The sequence below is a fragment of the Phasianus colchicus genome, chromosome 3, assembly GCF_987193195.1.
Source record: "Phasianus colchicus chromosome 3, bPhaCol1.hap1.1, whole genome shotgun sequence".
Lineage (NCBI taxonomy): Eukaryota > Metazoa > Chordata > Aves > Galliformes > Phasianidae > Phasianus > Phasianus colchicus.
Genome location: NC_143438.1, coordinates 5,226,964 through 5,253,089, shown reverse-complemented (window position 1 = coordinate 5,253,089; position 26,126 = coordinate 5,226,964). Strand labels below are relative to the sequence as shown.

At 39.5% G+C, this 26,126-nt stretch overlaps 2 protein-coding genes across 4 annotated transcripts in view; one reads left to right on the top strand and one right to left on the bottom strand.

Annotated features, from left to right (window-relative positions):
* The first annotated feature begins 333 nt into the window (after positions 1–333).
* ALDH5A1 (aldehyde dehydrogenase 5 family member A1) lies at positions 334–9,619 on the top strand. The gene is made up of 10 exons (XM_031610303.2): positions 334–678; positions 770–853; positions 2,106–2,276; positions 2,857–2,973; positions 3,399–3,542; positions 4,382–4,525; positions 5,261–5,419; positions 6,009–6,178; positions 6,901–6,959; positions 7,112–9,619. Exons 1-10 carry the CDS (start codon positions 400–402, stop codon positions 7,315–7,317), a joined length of 1,533 nt encoding a protein of 510 aa, XP_031466163.2. The 5' UTR covers positions 334–399; the 3' UTR covers positions 7,318–9,619.
* A 246-nt stretch (positions 9,620–9,865) lies between these two features.
* The window catches only part of KIAA0319 (KIAA0319 ortholog), a 52,765-nt gene continuing 36,504 nt past the window's right edge, over positions 9,866–26,126 (bottom strand). The window contains exons 16-22 of one of the 3 annotated variants that reach the window (XM_090136852.1): positions 24,626–24,785; positions 23,026–23,168; positions 21,698–21,820; positions 19,247–19,337; positions 17,738–17,826; positions 16,713–16,901; positions 9,866–13,551 (exon numbers count right to left, since the gene is read on the bottom strand). In XM_090136852.1, coding sequence (XP_089992978.1) covers positions 16,723–16,901; positions 17,738–17,826; positions 19,247–19,337; positions 21,698–21,820; positions 23,026–23,168; positions 24,626–24,785 — 785 coding nt within the window. In that variant the 3' untranslated portion in view covers positions 9,866–13,551; positions 16,713–16,722. Of the gene's footprint in view, positions 13,552–16,712; positions 16,902–17,737; positions 17,830–19,246; positions 19,338–21,697; positions 21,821–23,025; positions 23,169–24,625; positions 24,786–26,126 lie in introns of those variants that run through there. The other 2 variants (XM_031609983.2, XM_090136853.1) reach the window with 2 other exon arrangements.

The following is a 26,126-nucleotide window of genomic DNA, read 5'->3' as shown; positions in this document are numbered from 1 at the left end:
GTGCTCCGAGTGGTCTTTGTGCCAGACACCAGCTGTGGCCACCAAGGCAGGTGGAAGATGGAGATGGATGTCTGAAATGAAGCGACTGACCTCAAGCAATCTACCTAGACTTTAGTAAAACCTTTGGTATTGGTAAGCCCACTGCATTCTCCTGGAGAAACAACTGCTTGCCCATGGCTTGGACTGGTAACACTCTTCACCGGGTAAAAATCTGCTTCAGAGAATGGCAGTGAATGGAGTTAAATCGCGCCGGTGACCTGTGCTCCCGAGGGGGTGTTATTATGGCATGTCCTGTTCAATGCCTTTATTGGTGATACGGGTTTAAGCCCGACCCTCCGCAGCTCCTCCTCCGGGGCGGCGCGTGTGGTTCTGCCCGAGTCCCGCAGCCGGCGCTCGGCCATGGCGAGCCTTCTGAGGCGGCGCGTCGTTGCCGCCCGCCGCCTCGTCTTCTTCCCGCCGCCGGCGCGGCGCAGCAGCTGGGCTCTGCCCGCCGCCCTGCTTCGCCGCGGCGCGTTGGTGGGCGGCCGCTGGGTAGAGACGACCGCCGCGTTCCCCGTGCGGGACCCGGCCAGCGGCGACGAGCTGGGCCGGGTGGCCGACTGCGGGGAAGCCGAAGCGAGGGCGGCCGTGCGGGTCGCGCACGAAGCCGGCGCCGCTTGGGGTCGCCTTCCCGCTAAGGTGAGCGGAGGGGGAAAATGGCGCCGGCGGGGCGGTTGTGTGTGAGGACCGTCCTGTGCGTGAGGACGACGGCAGGCTTCTGTCTTTGCAGGAGAGGAGCGCCCTTATCCGCAGATGGTACGAGCTGATGATCGAAAGGAAAAAAGATCTGGCGACGATCATAACGGCGGAAAACGTGAGTATGGAGGCAGGTGGAAGGAAGGCGGGCAGAGCCGCAGCTCGAAGCACGCAGCTCTGAGCTCCCGTCTGTTCGAATCGGAGCTCGCTGTGGAAACGTTTATCTTTTTTAGAGGACAAAAAAAAACCCAAACAAGTGCTTTTTCCAGCTGGAGGTACGCCTGCACTGTGTTTCATGTGGTCCAGTGGCAAAAAAATCCAAACTGCAGTCTTAAGGGCAGAAAGCTATTGTGTTTTATTGGTTTCATGTGTTTAGAAGGGAAGAATTATGTTAATAATGCTTCAGTCCCCTCGTAGGCAAGATAAAAATCAGTTTTACTCTCTCTCTCTCTATCTATGTATATATATTTATTGGTATTGCTTGAAATTACCAGTTAGATTCTGTAGCTTATGCCTAATCGTAGCAAAACGAAGTTACTAACTAGATTGAAAGGATGTGTGCAGATATACAGTAACTGGAACAAGCTTTGCTGAAGATCCTAGTGTTTTGTGGAGACTTCTTTTTACTGCAGCCTCTCCAGATGGCAGGGAAGCCATCTGGTAATTAATAACTGCAATAATGATGATATTGTTTGTTAAACTGACACGTGGCCTTTTCATGTCAAAGTGATTTTAGTGCGACTTGTAAGTAGGAGTGATGTGTTATGTCTGCATTAGTGCCTGGTTTTGGATGTACCACTAAGCCAGTCTCCCAATTGTGCTCACTTAATGTGTTTGAGTTTGCATCGCAGACCAGTCTGGAAATGCAGATTGGTGGTGTTCTTTTGATTAAAGCCATTCTGGAAGATGCCACAACAGCTCCTCTGCTGTGTTCACAGGGTTGGAAGGGACCTCAAGGATGATGAATCTCCAACCCCCCTGCCACGTGCATGGTCACCAACCTCCACATTTAATAGTAGAGCAGGCTGCCCAGGGACCCATTTAGTCTGGCTTTGAACACCTCCATTTGTATCTGCTTCAGAATGGCAGTAGCAGCTAACTGCAGAATTTGTAAATAAACACAGTCCATCTCCCTTGTGGAATGCAGGTATGAAGCTAGGCACAGCTGTAAAAGTGTGAGTGTAGGATGAACGTATGTTGAATCTACATAGTGATTGCTGGTGAAATAATACCAAGTCCTTTCTGGTGACTGTAAGGTATGTAATACAGTATTATAAAGCATTTTGAAAATAATGCTGAAATTATGTCAGTTTACTTGTATTGCTTCGGCCTGCCGTTTATAGTGTATTTTCAATTTGATGTAATCAAAGGGAAAACCTCTGAAAGAAGCAGAAGGGGAAATCCTATATGCTGCCTCTTTTCTGGAGTGGTTTGCAGAAGAAGCTCGCCGAGTTTATGGTGATGTCATTCCAGCATCTGCAAAAGACAGAAGAATCCTGGTGCTGAAACAGCCAGTAGGAGTGGCAGCAATTATAACCCCAGTAAGTACAGCTGAATGTTTCAAATCATATGAAAATTTTCAGCTTAGCTTACAGCATGGGGCCTCATGGCTTCTCTTGCCTCAGGAAACAGCCCTGTAAAATTTCATTTCTACCACAGAATCACAGAATGGCCCGGGTTGGAAGGGACCCCAAGGATCATGAGTCTCCAACCCCCCTGCCACATGCAGGGCCACCAGCCTCCCCATTTAATACCAGACCTGGCTGCCCAGAGCCCCATCCAATCTGGCCTTGAACACCTCCAGGGATGGGGCATTCACAACCTCTCTGGGCAGCCTGTTCCAGCACCTCACCACTCTCTCTGTAAATAACTTCCCCCTGGCATCCAACCTAAATCTCCCCTCCCTCAACTTAAAACCATTTCCTCCTGTCCTACTTCTTCATTGGTCAATGAAGTGCTTCTTTGTATTGTTTGCCTGGGACAAAGCACATCGTGCAGGTCTGTGTAGGCTGCCATGTAACAGAATCATAGAATAGAAACTACAGAAAACAACTTTACTATTGTTGTAACAACTGGAGGCAAAATTTCCCTAAGTTTGATCGTTCTTTTCTCTCATCCTAGTGGAATTTTCCCAGTGCTATGATTACCCGGAAGGTTGGTGCAGCTTTGGCAGCTGGCTGTACAGTAGTAGTGAAACCTGCGGAGGACACACCTTTATCAGCATTAGCTCTTGGAGAGGTGAGCTTTTATGCTAAGCTGTAGGTTAATGATGGACAGAAGTTATACATAAGAACTTACAGATGGGATTTGTGGATAACTTGAGCCAATTTCATACATGAAGACAAGTTGGTGGGATTGATACAGAAGTTCTATTTCATTAGACATCTTTGGAAGTTGTCTCTACTACAGTCTAAACCCTCAAAGTGGATCTGGCCACTGAAGCATGGGAAATGTTTCTGTATCTTTTCTTTGGTTACTTTGAATGACAGCCAGCTTAATCAGGGGTGAAGCTGCACTCAAGACACTATGGCATCTGTGAGTTATGGTGTGCACCCTGTGCTGCTTTTGACTTCAAACCAATTTCTTTAAAACAGTAAACATTTAAATGACTATTCCTCATAAGAAATGCACCAATATTGCAATTTCTCTTTTCTTTGTTGCAGCTTGCAAACCAGGCTGGAATTCCAGCAGGAGTCTATAATGTTGTTCCTTGTTCAAGACAGCAGGCACCAGCTGTAGGGGAAGTTCTGTGCACTGATCCATTGGTAGCCAAAATATCTTTTACGGGCTCCACTGCAACAGGAAAGGTACATATGTGGGCAGAATATCCTTGAAGATTATTACTGTGGTTATACCAGAAAGGTAGGGGGAAATGTGTGCTTTCATATAGAGCCTTATTTTCTGGCTACTGTGCAGAGATTGTACAAATAAGTGTATACCTGTTGAGCTACTGCCTGTTTACTTCACAAAAAGATGCTTGCGTGCAGCTTTTGGATAATTGCTCCTCATTTACTTATAACCTGAGCACTTCTGTATAAAATGTTTGTGTTTCATATACTGTGACAGCACACTAATATGAACACTGAAATAGAATTTCAAAGGTGCTGCTTGGGAATGGCTTCTGTAGTTGCAAGAAAGTGTTTGTTTCAACTTCAGCCTCCTGTCAGCTTTACTGCATAAATAGATTAGTAATCAGTCCCCAATGAAATCAGTAACACTACAGAGTATAGCTAAAGATAGAAGAATTCTATGCAATGGCTGTATGTGGAATGAAGAAAAAGCCTGATACCTAAAGCAAATCTTAATATCAAATACTGGCACATATTAGAATACTGCTGTGAGTTGTCAAGATTTTTTGTTATAAAAAAAGAAATGAACAAGCAAACAAGTGGCAGTGTCAGCGTATAATGTCAGCTTGACCTGAATGTGATGAAAATCCTTTCCTTCGTTATTTTCTCAGCTGAATGTAATCTCTAAAGACTTTGAAGGAAATTATTCCTTGTATTTGTGATGGGAGAAAACAGATGGTATAGCATAGCACAGAAGATGCAGATTAACTCCCTGTCGGAATTCGTTTCTCAATTCCTTCCATCTGTAAGCTCTGTGGTCCCTTAGTTTGCATCTAGTATTTTCTGTGTTTCCTCAGATACTGCTGAAACATGCAGCTGGCACTGTGAAGCGAGTTTCCATGGAGCTTGGAGGGCATGCTCCTTTTATAGTGTTTGACAGTGCTGATGTGGACCGTGCTGTTGCAGGAGCCCTTGCTTCTAAGTATAGAAACTCAGGTCAGGTAAGAGTCCTTGTTTCTGGGAATAGAAGGGCTGTAAACATAAAATATTTTGTTGTTCAGAGAAAGATGCTGGGGCCACACATTGTACTTAAGCCAGCTATCATGCAGCAAGTCTGAATAACAAAAAAAATTACATCTACATACTTCAGTATATGTAGAAGATAGCTGTTACTTTTGAAAGGCTGTAGTAATCAAAGTAGGATTCGGTCAGAGCATAGGGGATAGCATAAATCAGTAGGCAGCTGAAAGCACTTGCAAACAAACTCCAGGAGGAAAGAAAACTCAAGTTCAGTTAATGAAGAAGTTAGGAGGGAAAAAAAAAAAAAAAGAAAAAAGATCCCACACCACCAAGTATGAATTAAAATTCTTTTGCTCAATTCAGCATTCTCTGGTGTGTGTAATTAGAATGTAATATTTCTTGCAGCTTCTGAACCCTGCTCGATCCATATACTGGTATCCACAGAAATCACAAAGCCTTTTCCCAGCATAAGCAACTTAAATTAAACAATATGGTGTATCTTATGCAAATGTTTACAGCTTGTTGGAATTGTATTTCTTAAGCAAGTAGGATGGCAAAAGAAGTGGTAAAATTAGGGAACAGCTTAGGATGTTGGAGAATAGGCAGAGCACAAATCGCTTTAGTAGCCCATCGTTGTGGCATGATGGGCAGAAGGAATTCATAATGAGATACAGTATAAAGCACTCTTTGCTTTTCCTTTTCATGTTTGTTTTCAGACCTGTGTTTGTACAAACCGTTTCCTGGTGCAAAGGGGGATCCATGACAAATTTGTAGAGAAGTTTGCAAAAGCCATAGAGAGCGAGCTGCGTGTTGGAAGTGGATTTGATGCAAAAACTACCCAAGGGCCATTAATTAATGAAAAAGCAGTAGAGAAGGTAAAAATAAATAAATAAAATAAAAAAATAATATTAAAAAAATATTTTTTTTGACATAAATTCCTTTTCATAATCCATAAAGTAACATAGAATTCTGTTTGATTTTTTTTATGTTTCTTTGTTAGAAAGTATTAATGGTATGGCTGGAAGTTTGCTATCTCCTCCAAGCTTGTGTGTGTATAGAGAAAGAGTCACTGCTTGGTCTTCTCATTACTTTCTTGTCTTTGGATGAATTGTAGATACATAGGGGTAGAAAATGTCTTTGTCAGCCCAGTCTTGAAAACTTCCTTCTGTTACCTGTTTCTCTTTTTCTGTTTTTACAGTGCCTGATGATGAATCAGGTGTGCTACTCAGTCCTTTTCTCACAGTAGATGCTCTCCTTTCATTTCAGTAGAAAAGTCGGATGTCTGCTGGATGGAGGACATACTCATAATTAAATTCAAGAGAAATTTTGAATAACTCTGCAAATAGTTTGTGAATCATAAGCCTCTCTTCAGAGTCTTTTTAATACCATTATTTTTTCAGTGAAAAACGCAGCTATGATCATTTTTAAATGCTAGCTTTGAGATTTTTGTTTTGCATACCTTAGGTAGAGAGACACATTAATGATGCAGTTTCACAAGGAGCATCCATTGTGACTGGAGGGAAACGACACAGCCTGGGGAAGAATTTCTTTGAACCAACATTGCTGAGTAACGTTACGACAAAAATGCTTTGCACACAAGAGGAGACATTTGGCCCTTTAGCACCAGTTATCAAGTAAGACTCTTGGAGATTAAAACACAGCAATATAAAATGATACTGTTTTGAATGAATAAGACTTGACTGACTGCCAGAAGCTTTTGGAAGGCCACGTAGGTCTTGTTATAAGGGTCATCTGTGAAAATGTACTACGTGTATCTAGTTTGCTTGTTTCTCTCTTGACCTGTTCTAAGCATTGCTGTGCATTTTTGAAAATGATTTTCTTTTAAATTGCATCAGCAGTTAAGCAAGGATGATAACAGCAAAACACTCATAAATTTCATGTTTTGCAGCATGAAGTGGGAGGCAGGAGTTTGCAGGTTGGTATGTGATTTGCTAGCCCTGAGTTTTTCTGAGGATGACTTAGTTCTATTTTCTCCTTAAAATTTTCTCTGCCTTTTGTCCACAGTGATTGGACAGAAGAATGTAGTCATCTCATAGCTGAGAGTGTCTGCATGGCTGGAGAGATTAGTGAGCTAACTCATGAAAGTAAATGTTTAACTACCAGCATCTAGGGAGGATAAAACAATCCTAACTACTTAATTGTAGTTTAAATCGAAATAAGTGGTAGAAACTTCTCCATTACTTTGAAATTAAAATTAAATTAATTTTTAAAATATATTTAAAAAAAAAGCCTGCATACTGACTTATTCTGATAAAGCTGCTTCTTGGCAGTAAGTCAGCAAAATGCTATGTCAGGGACAGGCCTCATTTGTATTTTTTTTTCTTTATGTTGACAGATTTGACACTGAAGCAGAAGCTGTTGCTATAGCAAATGCAGCTGATGTGGGTTTAGCAGGTATGCTTCTCTTATCATAGCTCTTATAAGCTTTCTTGTGCTAAGGGAATATTTAACGAAGTAATAAGCATCATATCAGTAAGTATCAGTCTTCTGCTATTGCTCCTCCTGGCTTTATTTTCATTTTGCATTATTCTGTGTCTGCATGGCAGGATATTTCTATTCCCAAGATCCAGCACAGATCTGGAGAGTTGCAGAGCAGCTGGAAGTTGGAATGGTTGGTGTAAATGAAGGCATAGTCTCCTCGGTTGAGAGTCCTTTTGGTGGGATAAAGCAGTCTGGCATAGGGCGAGAAGGTTCCAAGTATGGCATTGATGAATACTTAGAAATAAAGTACGTCTGCTTTGGAGGCTTGTAGCAATCTTCAGAAAGCACAATCCCAACATCTTGGAAAAGACTGCTATAGTTTTAAAAGCTTTCTGAACCAGAAATATGTCATGAATGCAATTTTTACCTTCTTGAAAAAATAAGCAACCCTGTCCTGTATGCGAGACATATTGACAACATTATGTGCCACATGTTTTTACATGTTTGTACTACATGAGTACGTTGTTTTTCAGCAGTGTGATCACAGTGCCCATTACCTGTGAAAGGGAGTAGGGAAGAATGCACGTTTATTATTCTTAGATCACCCTCGTTAGTAGGGAGAACTTGGAGATTGCTGCATTATGAAAATAGATCATAATCTGTGTCAAGGGGAAAACAGACCACTTTTTTCTACTGCCTCTGTTTGAGTGTGTGTAGGATGGGGGAAGTGTTGGTTATGGCAAACTGCCTTTAAACTTCTGTGCAAGCACCAATGTCTTCTAATGTGGTTATGTAGCTTTCTTTTAGAAGCAGGAATATCTTTTTTTTTAACTGTGGGATAATCTGATGCTTATGAAAGATGAGGAAGTGCTTGGCTACAGCTAGGAATCCACGCAGGTGAATTAACAGCTTTGTAACTGCACCTTAATACTGGCTGCAGAGCTGTCAGCTGTTCAGCCTTTGGGCTTCTGAGCAAAGAGCTGTAATTTGTGCCTAACAGCTGACAAGTTTGGGATCAGGTACAGCCCTTGTGTGGTACGTATGCGAGTCTCAGTTGTTCAGTGAGGATGGCACTGCAGGACAGAGAGCTGCTAGCTCAGCGAGAAGCAGGAGGAAGATGAGATGCAAAGCTGCAGGAATAACTTACAGAATATTAAGGGGACACTAAAGGGCCTCTATGAATGAATCCCAAATGCTGACATGAGAACGTATATAAACTCTCTTCTGTGAAAAGAATGTAAACTGTCCTTTGGTAGAAGGAAGGTCACTGATGTCAGCGTTGCTCAGTGTCTACAATGTTCCTCAGCACCTCCAAAGAACATGAGCAGATGATTCAGTTCCTCTGGGCTTTATGCCTTGGATTTATGGTCACACAAGCAAATATCCCTTATTGAGAAAGGTATACACATTTTTTTAACTTGGGGAACCTGCAGTCTAAGAAGGATTTAAATAAAAATAATTGTAGGCAAGACTTTTACCCATAATTCCACTATTTTAATTGACATCTTTAAAAGATTTAAGGTTCCTTAGTAAGAAAACAAAACAACATCATTTCAATGGAAGAAGCCCTTTAAAAAAAAAAAAAAGCATTATTAATTTGGCAAATAGATCAGCTAAGGAGAAGAAATTTTCTTGTGGTTAACTTATTTGGTGGAGTTATACCCTTAATTATTACAAATAAAGGTAGGTAATGCATCTCTCCTTCATATATATATTTATACACTAATGAATGTACCCTATGAATGGGCTGTTTTAAGAAACTTGATGGAATTGAGCAAAAAGGTACCAGGTAACAAAATACCTAAAGAAAAACCAGAGCTGAGGACAAGTAAAGGACACTTGACTGCACATCAGAAATTTCCAATGCACCAAGAATGCGCATTTAAGGACTGGCTGCTGTTATCAGTTGTAGCACATTTGCTTTCTCTGAAGAACAAAAAAGGATAGCTTAATTCTACCCACATAAATTGCAAGGAAATTTCTTCTAGACAGGTTCTGAGCTTGTACTACTGAGTGCTGCCTGAATTTGGAGAACATGATGTTGTGGAACAGGGAGCCTTTTGCCAGCTCTGGCTGCTGATACATTTTTACTCCTTGCAAAATGTAGCTCAGCAGAAAAAGCAGTAACATGGTGCCTGGGTACAATAGTACAGTGAGGAAGGCACACTTGCAGATATTGTACACAGGTTGGAGTATATACCACTTCAATTGCACAGACTTAAAGTATGCTTGCACTATCAAATCAAGGTTAAACTTATTTACTGCAGTATGACAGTGCAATCTTGAATGTAGGTGTAATTCTTGGGACACTGCAGTTGGAGAATTAATTTCTTTAGTCTGCTGCTTTCTTCATTGCAAAATTAGTGATCTGATGCCTTGGTGGTGAATTTAAAACCTGGATGTAATTTCTAAGAATAGCACTGTTACAATTAATGAGTAAATGTTTACTTTTTTGTATATATTTTTTTTAACTTTGCCTGATAACAAGCACAAACCATAATTAGGTTGTATAATGAAGTTGAAAAATACCTTTGTCTAGATTGTATTGGTTGGATTCCAGCACAGTACCTTTGTGTCATTAAGGTCTACATTAGTAAGCACAGAATAATCTTAAAGTTGTTTTCATAGCAAAAGCTGTGATTCTTGATACTTGAATCCTCACATTTGAGTTATGTTAATAATGTTTGTGATGTTCAGAAATTTCTGGATTTAAAACTGTGATGAAAAAACATTTTCAATTAATAAATAACTTATGAAAGCATTGGATTTTGTGCTTTATTGCAATATTCATTGTTGAACTCACAAGCTGACAGCAGCAAAAGTAAGTTTTGCCCCTCAGATTTCCACAGCTATTTTGTTGTGCCAAGCTTAGCACTGGAAAGAAAGACATTTCTCCACATGCAGGTGTTCTGTAGGAGCAAGATTAGCTGTCCCAGTTACAATGCCTTGAATCTAAATCAGGTAGGTGAAATTACTTTGACATAGTTGTATGCCATGAGTTATTCCATATGCAAATGTTCTATGCTGAATCAAGCATTTTACCACAAGAGAGAGCATTTGTGGATCAGAATGCATTTTCCTGCTTTCAGGATGTTATTACCTGCATAATTCTCAAATTACTTTAAATAGGTTTTTAAAAACCTTATTCTCATCTGTCTCAGCAAACGATTTCTAATTTCCAGTTCAACTTATTCCAGGTCCAAGGTCGAGGTAGTGCTGGAAAACACATACTTACAGCAAGTGAAGTGGCTCCAGGTCCTGGTAACACCAATCTAGTAGCAGTGAAGAAAGATAATTGGTGCTACTAAGGTTTATTTCACGTTTGACCAATATCTAGCATTTAATTTTGTTTAGAATAGCTGGTTCTTGTTCTTCATTCCTTGTCACCAAGACCTTTGTGTTTAATGAAGTGCATAAGTTAGCTAGAGTTCTGTGGCCTGTCCATTTACTTGGCAGACTATTTCTTTTTTTTAAACACATCTATGATTGATTTTATGTTTTCATAAGCTTTGCAGAATGTAAATAGCAGTTTAAATGTTTTGCACGTAGTAAAATAGCTTATACTGTTTTCAGCTCATAGTTCATTCAAATGTTATTGGGAGTTGGGCAATCCTGCAATTAAAAAGCATCTCCATTTGACTTGGCATTGAAGTAGCTGCACCACTGCAATTGGTGCAGACTTAAGGATAACTTTTTGTCCTTTGCCAGCTCTACTGCTTATACAAGGCTTACCCTATCTTAAAGTAAAAGGTTTAAGAACGATATTGAGAAGGTTGCACAGGCAATTAACCCAAGGAAAAGCAGGACATGGAAATTCTGTAAATTGAAGTAAAACAGCTTTTTCTGTTCCCTAATATACTGAATTTTGCTACCTCCCTTCATAAGATGCTATTGACAAAAGCAAAAAGGTAAGTCAAGGGATCAGATATTACACTGCTTTTTTGAGTAGACTTCAGCTATGCTTTATACAATGTCTCTCTTAGCCCAACTTGAGTATTAAGTCCAATACAGAAAGTACCCCACCATGTTCCTAGAAGAAAAGACAAAATTTTATTAATAGTTACATAAATGTAATAGTTTCAGCTCAGAAATGGTTCCAGTTACAATACACTCTCATTTTCAATAAGTAACATTTGGTAGAATTGGATTAATTGTATAAATAGCTCACCCGTCCACCCACAGGGAGAAGTTTTTCTATACACAGACCAGCTACATGACGTGTGGCTCATCTGCACCTGGTTCACACCATAAGTAAAAGAAAGGTGGTTTTTTTGTGGTTGTGTTTTTTTTTTTTTTTTTTTCTCTTTGTATTTCATTTCTAAGCTTCAAGGCTCCCTTGTCATGGGGAGTTCTGGACCTATGGTGATACAGGTTTTCCTTTGCTGCAGAGGTATGAGCTCAATATTCCAGTTTGATATCAATGATAAGCAATAGCTGATGTTAAAATTAATTCACTTCTACCTTATCTTCCTTCTAGAGAAATGTTTTCCTTTCTCAATCATTAAAAAAATGGCTCAGAAGACCAATGTTTGTCACTTCATTACTGTCATCCCAAAACTCCAGCTGACAAGAGCCCACTACCAGTATACTGAGGTACAAAAGTACTTTCATGTGGCCTAAAAGAAGGATAGGAAATTTGCCCAAGAAAATGATTTCAAAAATATTAGAACTGTCGAAGGAAAGTTCAAACTCATGAGAATTTCTCTGTTTTTGGCACAGCGAACTTCCTTACGTGTTTGTTTGCACTTAATTTTGTTTGCCACAATAAACTAAGAAAAAAAACACATTATGTAAGCAACCACAGCTGACAGCAAAAGAAACAGGTGCTTGAAAAGGAGCTGTATGTGATAGGTCTGGCAGAGGAGATCTTCTGTTTACCCAGAAGGATGTAGCTGTAAGTGTATTCTTACAAATGAAACAATAATATCCATTTTTCCCCTCTGCAAATAACTTCCTCTATGATTAGACTGTTGAATGAAAGGCTGAACCAGGGGACAACAGTTGCTTTGGATGTATATCACAGCAGACTTGCCCAGCTAAATTTCAGTTTGTACTGCAGTGGTGTTTTATTATAAACACAAAACATTATTTGCAGTATGACAACGTTGAATACTTGAATCTCTTTACTGCATCCAGCAGTAATGGCAGGAAGTTATTCTAAACATACTCCCTATTTAAAATGCAACAAAGGCAGCCCTTTTACATGGCTGGATAACCTCTACTTGTGCATGTATCAGCCAGCATCTATAAATGTAAAACCAATATGAAAATGAGAATCCAGAACTTACACCAAAGCTATGATGATCTCCCAAGTGTTGGCACGCTGTTTGTGTTCCAAGAGAGCATCTTACCAGTGCCAAGCTGTGAATTTCTTTCCAATGGACTTAGAGCTGTATGTGGCAAGCTGTATCTTAGAAGCGCAGAGGAGACTGTTGGAAAAGCCTCCATCCCTATTTCAGAAAGAAGCTGCCATGTGTGTACAGAGGAAAGCTGCATGGAAATAAACTGTGTGCTTGCTTCCAACCCAAATGTAACTGAAAATCCAAATCAGAAAGCTATCAGCAGTCTTAAATTCAGCCACTGTGTTTACACCTTAACAGTTCACTTTTCTTTTTCATTCCACCTTATGTGCACCAGTAAAGCAGTTTTTCTGGAAATAAAAATGTAACTGAATTGCTATATTCACTTCTTATTGCCTGACAAAATTGTGCTTGAGGAAATGATACATGTGATATCACAAATTCATGGAGCCAGAAATATTAGTTTAAAATCTTGGAGCAAGTTCGTATTAATAGCAAGCCTCATACTATGAACAAGGAATTACTTCTCCTTCCAAGGATATGGAATAATTACACCATTAGAATGAGAGGCTTCTTGAAAAATCAACTTTCAAAATGCAAATATAATACAATAAAGATGTCAAAGTGTTACCTAGGGAACAGAATTCTGTAAGCATCTTCAACTTGGGAAGGCTTTGGGCAATAAGAAGCATTAGATCAGTTTCTTACTTGTTATAGGGAGAAATATTTAGCCAAATCATGCAGATGATCTGATGGTGCAAGGCTTGCCACTGATCTCAAGGTCAGCACCCACAGCAAGTGTGTATGTGGGAGAAACAGCCCAGGGAATTCTGTAGCATTGATAAGAACAGGTTTCTGATTAGCTGTTTTACTAGAGTACGTGAAAGAACCATCTGCTACCCTTCAGCACCAGGCTTGAAAAATGTAAAACAAACCCCCAGACACCCAAAGTGACAGACTTGACAAAACTGAAGGGTGCTGACTGCACTGATGTGTACTAAACAGTAAGTTCACTGATAAAGGCACACTAGAGACTTAGCATAAGCAGTAATGGAAAGATGCTGTGGAATTAAAAAGCTGGAGAGCAGACAATATATAGCACAATACTAAGGACTGGCTGAAATTGGTCCTGTTGAATCTTCTTACTGTAAGAAGAATGCATTCCTGTAGTACGTGAGAGGCCTGTATGTAGTATGAAGCCCTGGACCTCAGCATCTGACAGGGAGATCAAATCTACTGCAGCCAAGTATTCAGGTTCCCAGTTCCTACAGAAGAAACACAAAGAAGGATGTTGGAATGGAAGAAATTGATAATTGATATCAGTGAAAATGTTACCAAAGAAAATGGAAGAAACGTTTCATTAAAAGTTTGAACCTGTATAGGAGACTGTGACCTACTGAAAGAAAATCACAGTAAGGCTGTAGCTGAAACACAAATATCAGCACAGGTAGACTGTAGTGCTTCCATCTCCAGCCAAACAGATCTCCCAGGAACTAAGATGCCTGTCCAGAAAGCACATGGAAGACAGGGAGGCGTTCAGAGACAGTCAGTATGGCATCACCAAAGGCAAAATGTGTTTGATTAATGCACTGACCTACAACGGAGCAGATATCAGAAGACAAAGGAAAAGCAACTGATGTAATCTACCTAGAATTCTGTAACACCACTGACAACAGTATCTCAAAGCGTTCTTGCCTCTAAACTGCAGAGATGGATTTGATGCATGAACTATTAGATGGATAAGGAACTGGCTGGATGACCATATTGACAATTACAACCAACAGCTCAGTGTCTGGAAACCAGAAATGTGCAGTGTCTCTCAAGGGTCCATACTGCAAACAATGCTGTTGAATATAACTTTTAATGGGACTGAGTGCACCCTCAGCAATTCTGATTACATGAAGCTGAGTTATGCATTTGATACTCTAGTGGGAAAGAATGCCAAACAGAGATAACTCCATGAGGTTCACATTGGGCAATCTCAAGTCTGTAAAGGTGACAGTGGCCTACTTGCTGGGAGAAGAACACACTGAGAGCAGCTCTATGGAGAAGGGTGTGAGTGTTCTGGTGGACAAAAAGTAGACAAAATGTGTTGAGCAGACAGCGTGTGCCTGCAGTCTGCAGGGCCAACTGTATCCTTCATCAAGAGAAGGGTAGTCAGCAGGGCAAACAATGTGATTGTTCCTCTCTACTCTGCCCTTGTGAGGTCTCATCTGGAGAACTGTGTCCAGGTATGATGCCCCCAGCACAAGAAAGACGCAAAGCTGTTCAAGCAAGTCCACTGTGAGACCTCGTTGTGGTCTTCCAGTACTTAAGGGAGTTTATGATCAGGAGGGAGACAGACACTTTACACAGTCTAATAGTGAAGGACAAGATGGAATGATTTTAAACTAAAAGAGAGGAGATTTATGTTAGATACGAGATGGAAAATTTTCCCTCAGAGGATGATGAGGCATTGGAACAGGTTGCCCAGAGAAGCTGTGAATGCCCCAGCCCTGGAGGTGTTCAAGGCCAGGTTGAATGATGTTGAATGGTGCCCTGGGCAGCCTCACCTAGGACCTAGTTTAGTGGGTGTGAAGCTTGCACATGGTAGGGAGGGTTGAAACTAGATCATTTTTAAGTTTCCTACCAAACCAAGCCATTCTACGATAACATGACTAATTAAATATACACAAATACACTCCAAAAGGGAAAGGATGAGAAAGTAGATTCATTTCAATAAATATCCTAAAACACATATACAGTTAAAACTTGGCTTCTAAAGAAAGCGAATCAGACAATTGATTTTCCATCTCTTGGAGGAAATGAGAAAAACACAGAAAAAAACTTGCATTAACCCTTTTTAGCCCATCTCTGCTTATCCTCTATGATACCTAAGACCACACTCGGGTCTCCACAGAAATGCAGGAATGGGCACAGGTCCTCAGCATGGTACTACTAATGTCATAGACTTATGCTATAAAAACAAGAAGTCAAATGTCTGAGACCATGCAATCATGGGAGGATTCAAATCATGAGCATGCCATGTTGCTGCACTTTTTGTCTGCTGATTCCCTTCAACCTAGCTAGTTCTTCTCACTTTTGCTCAACTCCATTAACAAGAGATGCACAAAAGCCAGTGTTCAAGCCAGCCAATCTTTTGTTTCAGAATTCTATGAAAGAGTTGAGAAAGCTCCAGAAATTCTCCACCACGTTATTCTTCATTATAGGGGTGAGGTATGTTCTCTCTGTGCCCCTTCTGATCTGCCCCTCGTGATCTCTATGCTGTTCTACCCTTCTCCATTAATGGATTTTCCACCATCAGATTCAAATAAATCACAGAATCACAGAATTGTAGGGGTTGAAAGAGACCTTTAGAGATCATCGAGTCCAACCCCCGAAAAACCAATTACCAACCAACGAAAACACAAAAAAACACCAAGCAAAAAAACAAAGCCCTGTCCAAAGTGCTGCCAAGGAGAATGTCTTCTGCATTACAACCTATCATTTTTCTAGCTCAGCCTAAGGCTTTCAACATGTCAGCAAAGAACCCATAGGAAAGGCTGGCATCATTGCCAGACAGTGCCACAGATGCCTATGTCCCCACAAGTGAGGCTTGTGTACAAAAGGCAGACCTTCCATGTGTGATTTCAAGAACAGTACTGGGGACATGGCTTTAAAGCCTAATAAACCCAAGGAAAAGCAGAAATGCCTTTGTCTTTACAGAAGCAACCTAAGGTTGGACTTCCCTGCAGACACCACACTGAGCCACCATACACACGTAAATACAGAGAACATTGCATCCTACAACACAAAGATGTATCACATCACTTTACAGCTAAGTGCAACTAGTAAATTGTAAACTTCCTTTAAAAGCAAATTTTCAGCTGATGATCACTACACTAGAAAAGGTAGTCATAAAGCACCATCAGAAAAACACAATGCATTACAAATGTTCCCTCTCTGTGTTCCTGACTTGAACTGACAATGGAGCCTGAAGTAACATATTGCTCTCTACAGCAGTAACGGAAATTCTGTGTATTGGTTTTTGCTGTTTTAAGTCAGTTTCATATTCACATGGCTCCTCTGAGAAAAAGACAGGAGTACAGGACATAAATTTGTATGTATCTCAATTACCATCTATTGTTAGTAGCATAATGACCCTGGCTAATTCTGTAGTACAATACAAGAAAAATGGCCTTCTGAATTTCAGATAAAGATCAGCATGGAACATGCAAGAAATATGATGTGCTCTTCCATGTTTCTATAGCAGTAACAATAGGAGTTAGCTGACTATATATTTTCTTCTTCCTTTCTTCCCACTGTTCTAGAAATTTATCCTTTCACCTGCAATTAGTTGATCCTTTAGGAAGTTTCTGATTTAGAAAATCAGAGGTTAGTCAACATGTTTTAGATGTGTTGGGCCCAGTGTGTTCTGTGCTTTTACCCTCATTCAGTTATCTGTCTTTGGAGCTGTAGTTGAAGGAAACACCATTTCTGATCGATCCGTTCATAAGGGTTTTGGGATTCTCTCTTTCAATCCTTTCTCGGCTGAAGATAGTGTCCTGATCACTGTCAAACTCTGATTCAGAAACCATCAGGCTGGAGTTGTGTTCTGTACTTCTGTGTTTTATGCCTACAAAAACAACAAGAAGAAGCAAGCTCATTAGAAACATCTCACTTTTGACAGCTTAATCATCCTGTACTCTGCTGCGATAGGAAAAAACAACTGAAAACACTCTCTGAAACCCAGCATAAAAGCCTGCACCACTACCACCACTCATATAAAAACTGGTCTAGGAGGTATAAAATATGGTCCAGTGGATACAATTTTGACCTCACTGCAGCCTCAATGATTTATGGCTAATTAAGTGATCTTAGCACATAGTGACCCCCTTCTAATGGCCTGAATCTGGAAATTTGTCTGTCTGCTCAGCTATCTGATTAAAGTGACTGGTAATTAGAGGTCATACTTTCTATAGAAATATTACATTTTTCTTATTTTGAAAGCAATTTCTCACAATGATTTTATTTCCCTGGATTTTCCCTGCTAAAAACTAAATAAAGTAAACTAAAATATATGTGAACAGGGGTTAGCAGCTGGAGTACCTGATGCTTAAGAAGGCACTTATGGTCCAGAAGGGAATCGTCATGCACTGATAAAATTAGATCTAAATTATGAAGCGTGTGTGTGAGGGAAAGGAGATTACATGAAAAAGGTCTGAGGGACAATCAGATGCTCTAAATTACAGGTAGTGAAGAAGCTTGGAACTCTGTCTGATCCCTAGGCACTGCAAAAGGAATTAAGTTATTCTTGTCCAACCATTTCTCCATCTATGCTTGCCTCTATCATTCCCAGCCAACTCCAGCTTCTGTGCTCCTCCTGACTGCACAAAGTAATATAAAACCACTGACTGTAAACTGGGTGGTTGAATTCAGCTTGTACTGCTTAAAGAAAGAGATAGCTCTTACCATATTTGGGTCGTAGCTCCATTCTCTCCTGTTCATCTATATTATCTAGGATGGTATATTTTGTTTTCTTTCTTATCTTAGTCCTCTTTCTGCTAAAAAGGAAATTACCACAAAGATATTTAGTTCTCACATAAATCCACCTGTATTCCCAATAGCTACACATTCTCTATATAGAACCTCCACTCAAGATGAGTTGTTCCAGTTTATACCCATAAAAAGCAGCTGCACAATCTGGCCCAGAAAGCAGAATTTATTTGCTCTGTCTTATACATAAAGATGAAGAAATCAGAAAAGGTTGACCTTATTTCCTAGCCCACAGAGGTTCAGTTTGTTCGATTCCAACACATTAGCTAGATGCAAGATAGACATATCAATTAGTTCCCAAATAACATTTCTGAAAGAATTGCTTAGTTCCTAAACTGAATTGTTTAGATGTTTGGTTGTTTTAAAACTAAGAGAGTTTAAGTAAAGCTTGTCTGGTTATATTTACAGAGGAGACCAGTCAAAAAAAGAGAACGGCTGCCTCATACAGATGCAGGGACAAAGCTTTACTGGTCTGTAGCCAAAAATTGACCTAGTTTTTCCTCATTCTTCTCCAGCATTCACTCCTACAGTGCTGCAAATCCTCACCTTAAGTTTCAGGTGTTTATGTGAGGACAAAAGCAAGGAAGCAGCTAGCTCCATGAATACCCTCTTTCTTAGCAAATCCACACAAGCCTTTAAGGCTGCATCCCACACTTATATAAGACATACTTCTATTTAAATGCTTTCTACTAAATAGGACTGTTCCTTCAACCATAAAAAGAAAGCAATACCAACACCTGTGCATTTCAAACAGCATCCTTTACACACTGAAAAGATACCCTAGATAAAGTTAAAAGTCCAGGAAAATTATGATAGCGTCTCATTTTTGATAACACTTTAAAATCTCTGCTGTGCTTTTTCATGAAGCAGCAAAAAATCTAGTTAGAGGATTTGAACAGACTTCTGTTTCTAGTAATTCTTAATGGCTCACTAGGAAAGACAAGGTAGGATGTTGGGGGGCGTACAGAGGAGAATAAAACATACAGTCATGTCTGCTTTTCCTGCCAAAGACAGGATGAGAGCAGCTCCATTTGCATGTCCTATCTCAGTGACCTTCAGCATGTGACTCTTCTTATTTTTTTTGTTATCATGGAGTAGCTGGAGGACTCAGTGTGACAAGATCATGAAAATCTGCAGTACACACTCAGCACTGTGACATAAATAAACTCTTAATTTGAAGGATATTCCTGCACTGGCTTTTTGTTTTTCAAAATACAGAAGAATGCACAGAACCACAGACAGATATTCCTCTTTTTTTGTTTCCCCCTCCCCAAGAAAAAGGAAAGCATATATATACAGAAACAACTGAAGGAAGCTTTGTTTGTAATGAGTTCAGTGGTTTAGTGCTAAGGACTGGACTAAAATATGGCAGTTGTGTGCAGTTGTTGCTTATACCCCAACCAAAAAGAAACACAAATCATGTACCTTTTACAGCAGCAGATGCAGAACCAGGCAAACCCTATCATGACCACAATTGTAATAAAAGCAGACAGAGTCACATAGAGTATACTCCACTCTGAAAAAAAGAAACATAACAGTGCTTTGTAAAGTGATATGTGTAGGATAATTTCTAATACCTTTCTATTAATTTCTATTAATCCTTGTCAATGGGAGGTGCCAACAGGAGTACAGGAAGTATCAGCACCTTCATATCATCTCAGAAGAATGTATTCTTACAGTTCCATACTGAAAATGTGTGTTTTCAAAACCTTTTCTCCACCCTACCCCTTTTTCTGTCATAAAATGGCCAAAATTCACATGAAAGCTGGAATTCAAGAGATTCAATCTTAAGATCCAAAGACTGAATAACTTGACCATCTCACTCCTCGTTCTCTAATTCAAATAGAGTTGTACCCTGTCTGACATTTTAGCAATGCTTTAAGAGAACAACTGATCAGTGACAGATTCCTCTACTTGCATATTTCGGTTTTTAAATTTTCAGTTGGTCAATTACCAACCACTACTAACAAGATACTTTGCCCACAGTTCACTTTACAGCTTGTAGCAAACGCCATGTGCTTCCTATCAATTTCCACAGCATTACTTTTTGGGTTGACATTTAAGCACCACTTTTCCCAAGCTCAAGTTCATCCCTAAGAGTCAGAAATCAGGCAAAAGTGGCAGGAGGCCTCTGTGGGTGAGCAAGGTAAAACTCAAAGGGAAAAAGAAAGTTTATGAAACTTAGAAAAAGGGCCTGACCACTTGGGAGTAATAGAGGAACACTGTCAAGGCCTGCAGAAATATAATGGGGAAGGCTAAGGTCTGCCTGGAATTAAATCAGACAAAGGAGGTCAAGGACAGCAAGAAAGGCTTTTTTAAGTATGTAAACAGAAACAAGGAAAGGCTGAGAAATCTGGGACTTTTCAGCTTGGAGAAGAGGGTTGAGAAGGGATCTCATCACTGCTTAAAATATCTAAAGTGCAGGAGTCAAATGGATGGGGCCACACTCTTTTCAGTGGTGTGCAGTGACAAAACAAGAGGCAACAGGCAAAAACTGCAAAACAGGAAGTTCCATACAAATTATAAGCAAGAACTTCTTTACAGTGAAGGTGACAGAGCACTCGAACAGCCACCAAAATAGGCTGTGGAGTCTCCTTCTCTGGAGATATCCAGAACCAACCTGGGCACTGCTTTCCTGTGCAACCTACTCCAGGGAATCTGCCTTAGTAGTGAATGGGAACTGTTAGCTCACAGCCTGAACCAACGACTGAGCATCTAGTAAAGAGGACTGGCCAGTCCTGGGAGCACAGGTACAGATAATTCACCTATGCAACTGGAAGGGGTGGATCCTGGGTCCGCTCCTCTCTAGCTTCATTTAAGGTTCTGGCAGCCAAGAGGGAAGAACCTCTCTACTTTAGAGACTGTTTTCTTTGGGGAGATTTCCAGTGAGCCCTTATCTTCAGAATGGGGTAAGATATTCCTTTCTTAATATCAGATTGTGACTAAATACCTTTCTAGGATTGTTTGAAAACAGGTCAGAGGCAACTACTAAGTGCTTCTACTTCATACCATAGAGCAGGGAGGTTAGACTTGATGATCCCAGGGGTCCCTTCCTGTCCCTAAGATTCTGTGATACTTGAAGACTAGTGCACTGCTCAGCAAAACGTCTCTAAGTCTTCAGAGTACTAAAAGTTCAGTTCTTAAACTATGTAAGATACCTATTTAGTTAAATTAAAACTGTTTAAACTCATTTAGATAGGAGGCCACTATGTAATATTAAATGGGCTTACTTGATTTGTTAGGTGTGCCACGGAATACAGACATGATAAAAATGATGAAACAAGATTGTATTTCCCAGGTGCAACAGGTGAAGTGAAAAAAAAACCAAACCACAGTGTAATTAATCAGCTTAAGAAGTTAAAGATTAATAGATGACTCTATTGCTCAGTCCAGAACACCAGTGTTTGCTTTCAGGTCACACTTCTGACATGGAAGCATCAAACAATAACTCAGATAACGTAAGTTGTTGCTTTCTTTTTCAGCTTTGCAAAAATCTGATGAATGCACCTCAGAGCTTTGCCACACACACAGTATCAAACAAACCTGCCACATGGTCCCAAATTTACTCAAATTCTCACCCCTGATAGTTAAAATTTTTACACTTTCCACTCCGTGATACTTCTAAAATTCTGTTTCTAAAATATTTAAAATGCTTAAAATAAGGACTACTATCTATAAGTCTTTAATATTTCAGGACATGAGTCAAATAATCTGAAGATATTTCTTTCTATAGAAGGATATTGGCAGATTGGACAATAAAGGGACTGTTCTAACATCTATGTTTCAGCATCTACCTCCTATTCTGTTAGCAAATAGCAACAGTCTCACAAAAAGAAAAATGATTATTGGAATATATCCTGTAACACTCAAACTCACCACAGTTACTTTCGCCATCATTTAGATAACGATTAATTAAGTTTTCCATCCACAGCTGGTAGCAAATACAGCGCTTTGTTATAGGGTCACAATGTCCATGTCCAGAGCATTTTAAAAGACATGCTAAGAACAATAACAAACGTAAGTTAGCTGTATAAATAGACAAGTTGCTATGCAGTCTCTTACTGTGAGACTAGATAGGTGGTAAAGCATCTAATTCATAACTTTCTGGTACTTATCTCCCTTGTCTTTGATGTCACGTATTAAGTAGGTGTACGTTTCAGCAGGCTGTGAAGAAAAAGATGAGACTATCTTATGCATACAATGCTGAAATTGTATGCAAGTTGAGAACAGATTCATTCAACCACAAGTAATGATGTGCTGAAGTTGTAGAGTTCAGACTTCCTCCTTTATTTATGACATATTTGTAAGAACTTTTGAAGTACCTGAGATCTCAGGAATGCCAGTATTACCAAGTATTGTAAGACAAGCATCACATCACCAAAGTGCATTTCAGTATTTCATAACTGAATTGCAGGATCTGAACACTTACACATCATATGCTTACAGGAAAATCTGTTGCTAGAACAACATGTCACATTAGAATAAAATAAGGTCATTCCTCTTAAACTTCTAGTGGCAGATTTGTTATGTGCAGCAAACCATTAAGCCATATTTTCAAGTGATACCTACACATTCTGGTAACCCAAATGTATTTACAATAAAACAATAGTCCTTTTCAAGAGATGAACGAAATCAGAATTTATGACTATTTGTAGTGCTACAAACTCTTTGCATTTGGATTGTTATCTCCTGATTTTTAAATGATGGAGGAAGTCATATCTGTAATATGAGTGTCATAAAGGGGTCGTGTTACTAGCACAGTTTAACATCAGGCTAGGCTTTGAAGTTCAAGCAAAAGTTCACTATGAAACCCCCTAGGACGCAGTTATGATGCAAATAGAATCTCCTTAGAAGACAGTGTGAACACAGTGATGAGCTGACCATTTTGCCTGCTACAAAGTCTGCATTATATGCCTATTACTGAGCACAAACCTTGAAGAGACGTGGAACATTCTATAGTATGGCTATAATGAGGTTTGCTCATCTTCCAACAAAAGATTACACAAGCAGAGAATCTCCTTGTTTCCCAGGTCTTCCTAATCTATGTCAGATAAGGCTTTATCTGTGACAGCAGGCAAAAGCATATCTTTAAAAGAACACAAGTAACTTGTACCAGTTTAACACACATGAGCATGCATTTTAAGTATCATCCCCAATGTCATCTTTCAGAAAGAAAAATCCCAGACACCAGATGGTAAACATACCAGCTGTGTCAACCCGCAGGACTTTAAAAAGCAGAAAGTCAGCCTTCTCTTTCAGAAGCTGCACATGCAGAGTTCGAGACACATCTGATGCCTTGATCACCTTGGAAGGATGCCCGTTCTGCACGTAAAACACAACTGCAGTGCTGTAGAAAGAACAGTATAGGTTAGGGATTCTGTCTAAGATTACTTTTGTCAGGTATTCAGTTGACAGCCTTTGGTTTTGCTTGTTTCTGAGAAGTGAATATCACTACTGATACAGATTAGGGAAATCTGTCTAAACATCAGCCAGCTCTATCCAAATATCATGGCAACTGAATTTTATTCTGAGCCAGAAGCACCAGTAGGTTCTTAAGTTTCTTCACAGAAGTGTGAGAACAAGAAAGGTCTTCCTGACTCTCACTTTATGAGAAGAATGTCCTCAATGTCTGCTTTCACTCCACTTGTCTAGAACCTATCACAAAGCATCCCGAAGCAGTCAGAGGAAATCTAGAAAATTCAAGAAATGTTGGTAGTATTGATCTCATCCAACATCATGTGCTTCAGGGAACATCTCTAGTTGAAAAGCAGTAGTTGGAAGCTGCAATTCAACATAGAATCTTTAAGGCTGGAAAAGAAAACTAAAGTTCATTTAGTCCAACCATCAACCTATCATAACCATGCCTGCTAACCTGGACACACCATGGCCATGTCACTCAGCACATCTATATTTTCTTGAAAATCTCCAGACATGGTGACTTCTAACACTTTCCTGGGCATCCTGTTCCAATACCTCACGGTTCTTTCTAAAATAATTTTTTCCTAATATTCAACCTGAACTTAAAGGTAGTATAGCCATAGCTATTGGATTTTCTTCTCCTTTTTTTTAATGTTAAGAGCTTCCCAGAGAGGTGAATAAACACTAAAATAGATTTTTACATCACCAAGCAGTTAACAAGAAGTAATTTAGAATATGATGTCAACATATGATGTCAACAGGTTTTTAACAATCATGCTGCATATGGCCACTTCCATCCCTCTACTGCAAACAGAAAAGATATTTACTTTGGAGTAGGAAACTCTATGTAGAATACTGCAAAATCTGCTGATTTTTCTGTGAAAAAATGATTTTTTCTTATCAGTTACCTGGAGAAATGTATATAAAGTACTTAAAAGTATCAGAAGCTTAGAGAGGAAAAAAAGGGAACCAAAGTAAGTGTGATAAGATACAGCTGGAAAATTATTTTGAAATACATTATTTGCTTCACTGTGAGAAGGTCTGTCCATCTTTTTCCAGCCAGCATTTGGGAAAAATAGTAACTCTACATGGAACAGAGACACTGAAATTCTGCATGAACTTTCTTTGAAGGAACAAAAGATAATTAAGGGAATAAAAAAAAGATAATCTATGCAGAGGATTTTTTTAAAAGAAAATATTTAAAAACCAAGCTCTTGGAGAGCTCACTTCATCAATTTCCTACCACAACAGAGGAAACTCACTTCTTAAAGTATATACAGTAGCATTTGTGATAACATTTTCTACATTATTTTGCAACTAACTGCGAGCTGTGAAAGACTAGATGAAAATCATAAATCTTCCTGGCACAGCAGGGCATCTTTGTACCTTATATCTGAGAATGCTTGTATCTTCTGAACTTTGATATCTGAATCCAAGACATTCAGCAATACAGCTAGTTGTCTCACCAGTGTGTCCTTCTGCTGTTCACTCAGCTGTCCCACCTCAACTTGCAGAATGAGCTCCACCAGACCACTCTTTCTGGGATCTAACAGAAGAAGGACATGGTATAGTATCAGAGCCTGGAAAATATTTCAATATTGAATGAAGACAACATGTGGTATTATAATTACTTATTAATATTGTATTTTCCTGCGTAAGACCATCATCACTTATAAGCCACCCCTTTTTGTGTTCCTACAAAAGTACTTAGCCTACTTTTTGACATTATTTCTGAAATAAATCTGGTAGGTTCTAAGATAACGATTTACCTGTTATCAGTTCGGGAAAAGACACTTCAGTGTGTATTTCAGCATTACCACATCTCTGTGCAGAATAACAACGTCTGTTTCCCCTAATGCTGCCACGTGAAGGTCTGAGCTAAGTGCTAGGTAAGTCTAATTTTTAAGTTATCTGCTAGTGATCTGGCTACCAATGAGGAAAAGGGATGCAAAGACAGACTCACAGGGTAGTATCCAAGACTTAGTGAATAAGCCTAAATGGGGACAGTCAGATTCAGAAATACCAATTTCTCTTCAAACATGAGACATATATTCAAATAATATTTGCATTTCTAGAATGTTTTGCAAACAAAACAAGCTTCACAGACATGCAGTGATACTTTTGAGCCAACTATCACATGACTACACTCAACAATAAACTGAGGTAGAAAGAAAATAATTGCCCAGTAAACAGACAATCATGAAATCTGACAGACTTGTCTCACATTAATTTCCTCACTGTTTCCATCACATAACCACCTATTTTACAGTTGAAGACAAGACTATATATGAGCAATATCAGACCATGGCAAGCCAATTTAAAACATTCTGAAAATCTTGGGGGTTCGTTTTTGTTCTTCAGAGTAAGAGAAGGAAAAAAACAACACAAACACACTACTGCAGCATTTGTACCTAAAATTAATGCACAGTTCACATCTTGCTATTGACCAAGCCGATCAATAACCACACAAAAAGAAACAAGAAACTACAGTGTATGACAGAAAAGCAAAAAGTAGCTATATGAAAACATTAAGTGCTGTTGTTTAACCTGGTAGGTGGCTCAACATCACACAGTCATTTGTTCACACCCCCTCTTCCCAATGGGATGGGGGAGAGAATAAAAAAAAAAAAAGTAGAACTTGTGGGTTGAGATAAAACTATTTACTAAGACAGAGAAAAAGAAAAGGAAAATAGTCATGACTGTATACATATAAAAATGCGTATAATAAGTGATGCACAAGCAATTGCTCACCACCACCCTCTGAGCAATGGAAGAGAGCAAGAGAGCAAGAGACCCTCTACAAAACTTGCTTTTGTGCTTGATGTCATGTAGTATGGAATATCCCTTTGGCCAGTTTAAGTCAGTCCTAATTCTATTCCCTTCTTGG

Excerpts from the sequence above, each read along its gene's own strand:
- ALDH5A1 (XM_031610303.2), top strand. The coding sequence starts at position 400 with ATGGCGAGCCTTCTGAGGCGGCGCGTCGTTGCCGCCCGCCGCCTCGTC. Across the intron at positions 4,526-5,260 it reads AGTATAGAAACTCAGGTCAG|ACCTGTGTTTGTACAAACCG; the intron begins GTAAGAGTCCTT and ends GTTTGTTTTCAG. Across the intron at positions 6,960-7,111 it reads AGCTGATGTGGGTTTAGCAG|GATATTTCTATTCCCAAGAT; the intron begins GTATGCTTCTCT and ends TCTGCATGGCAG.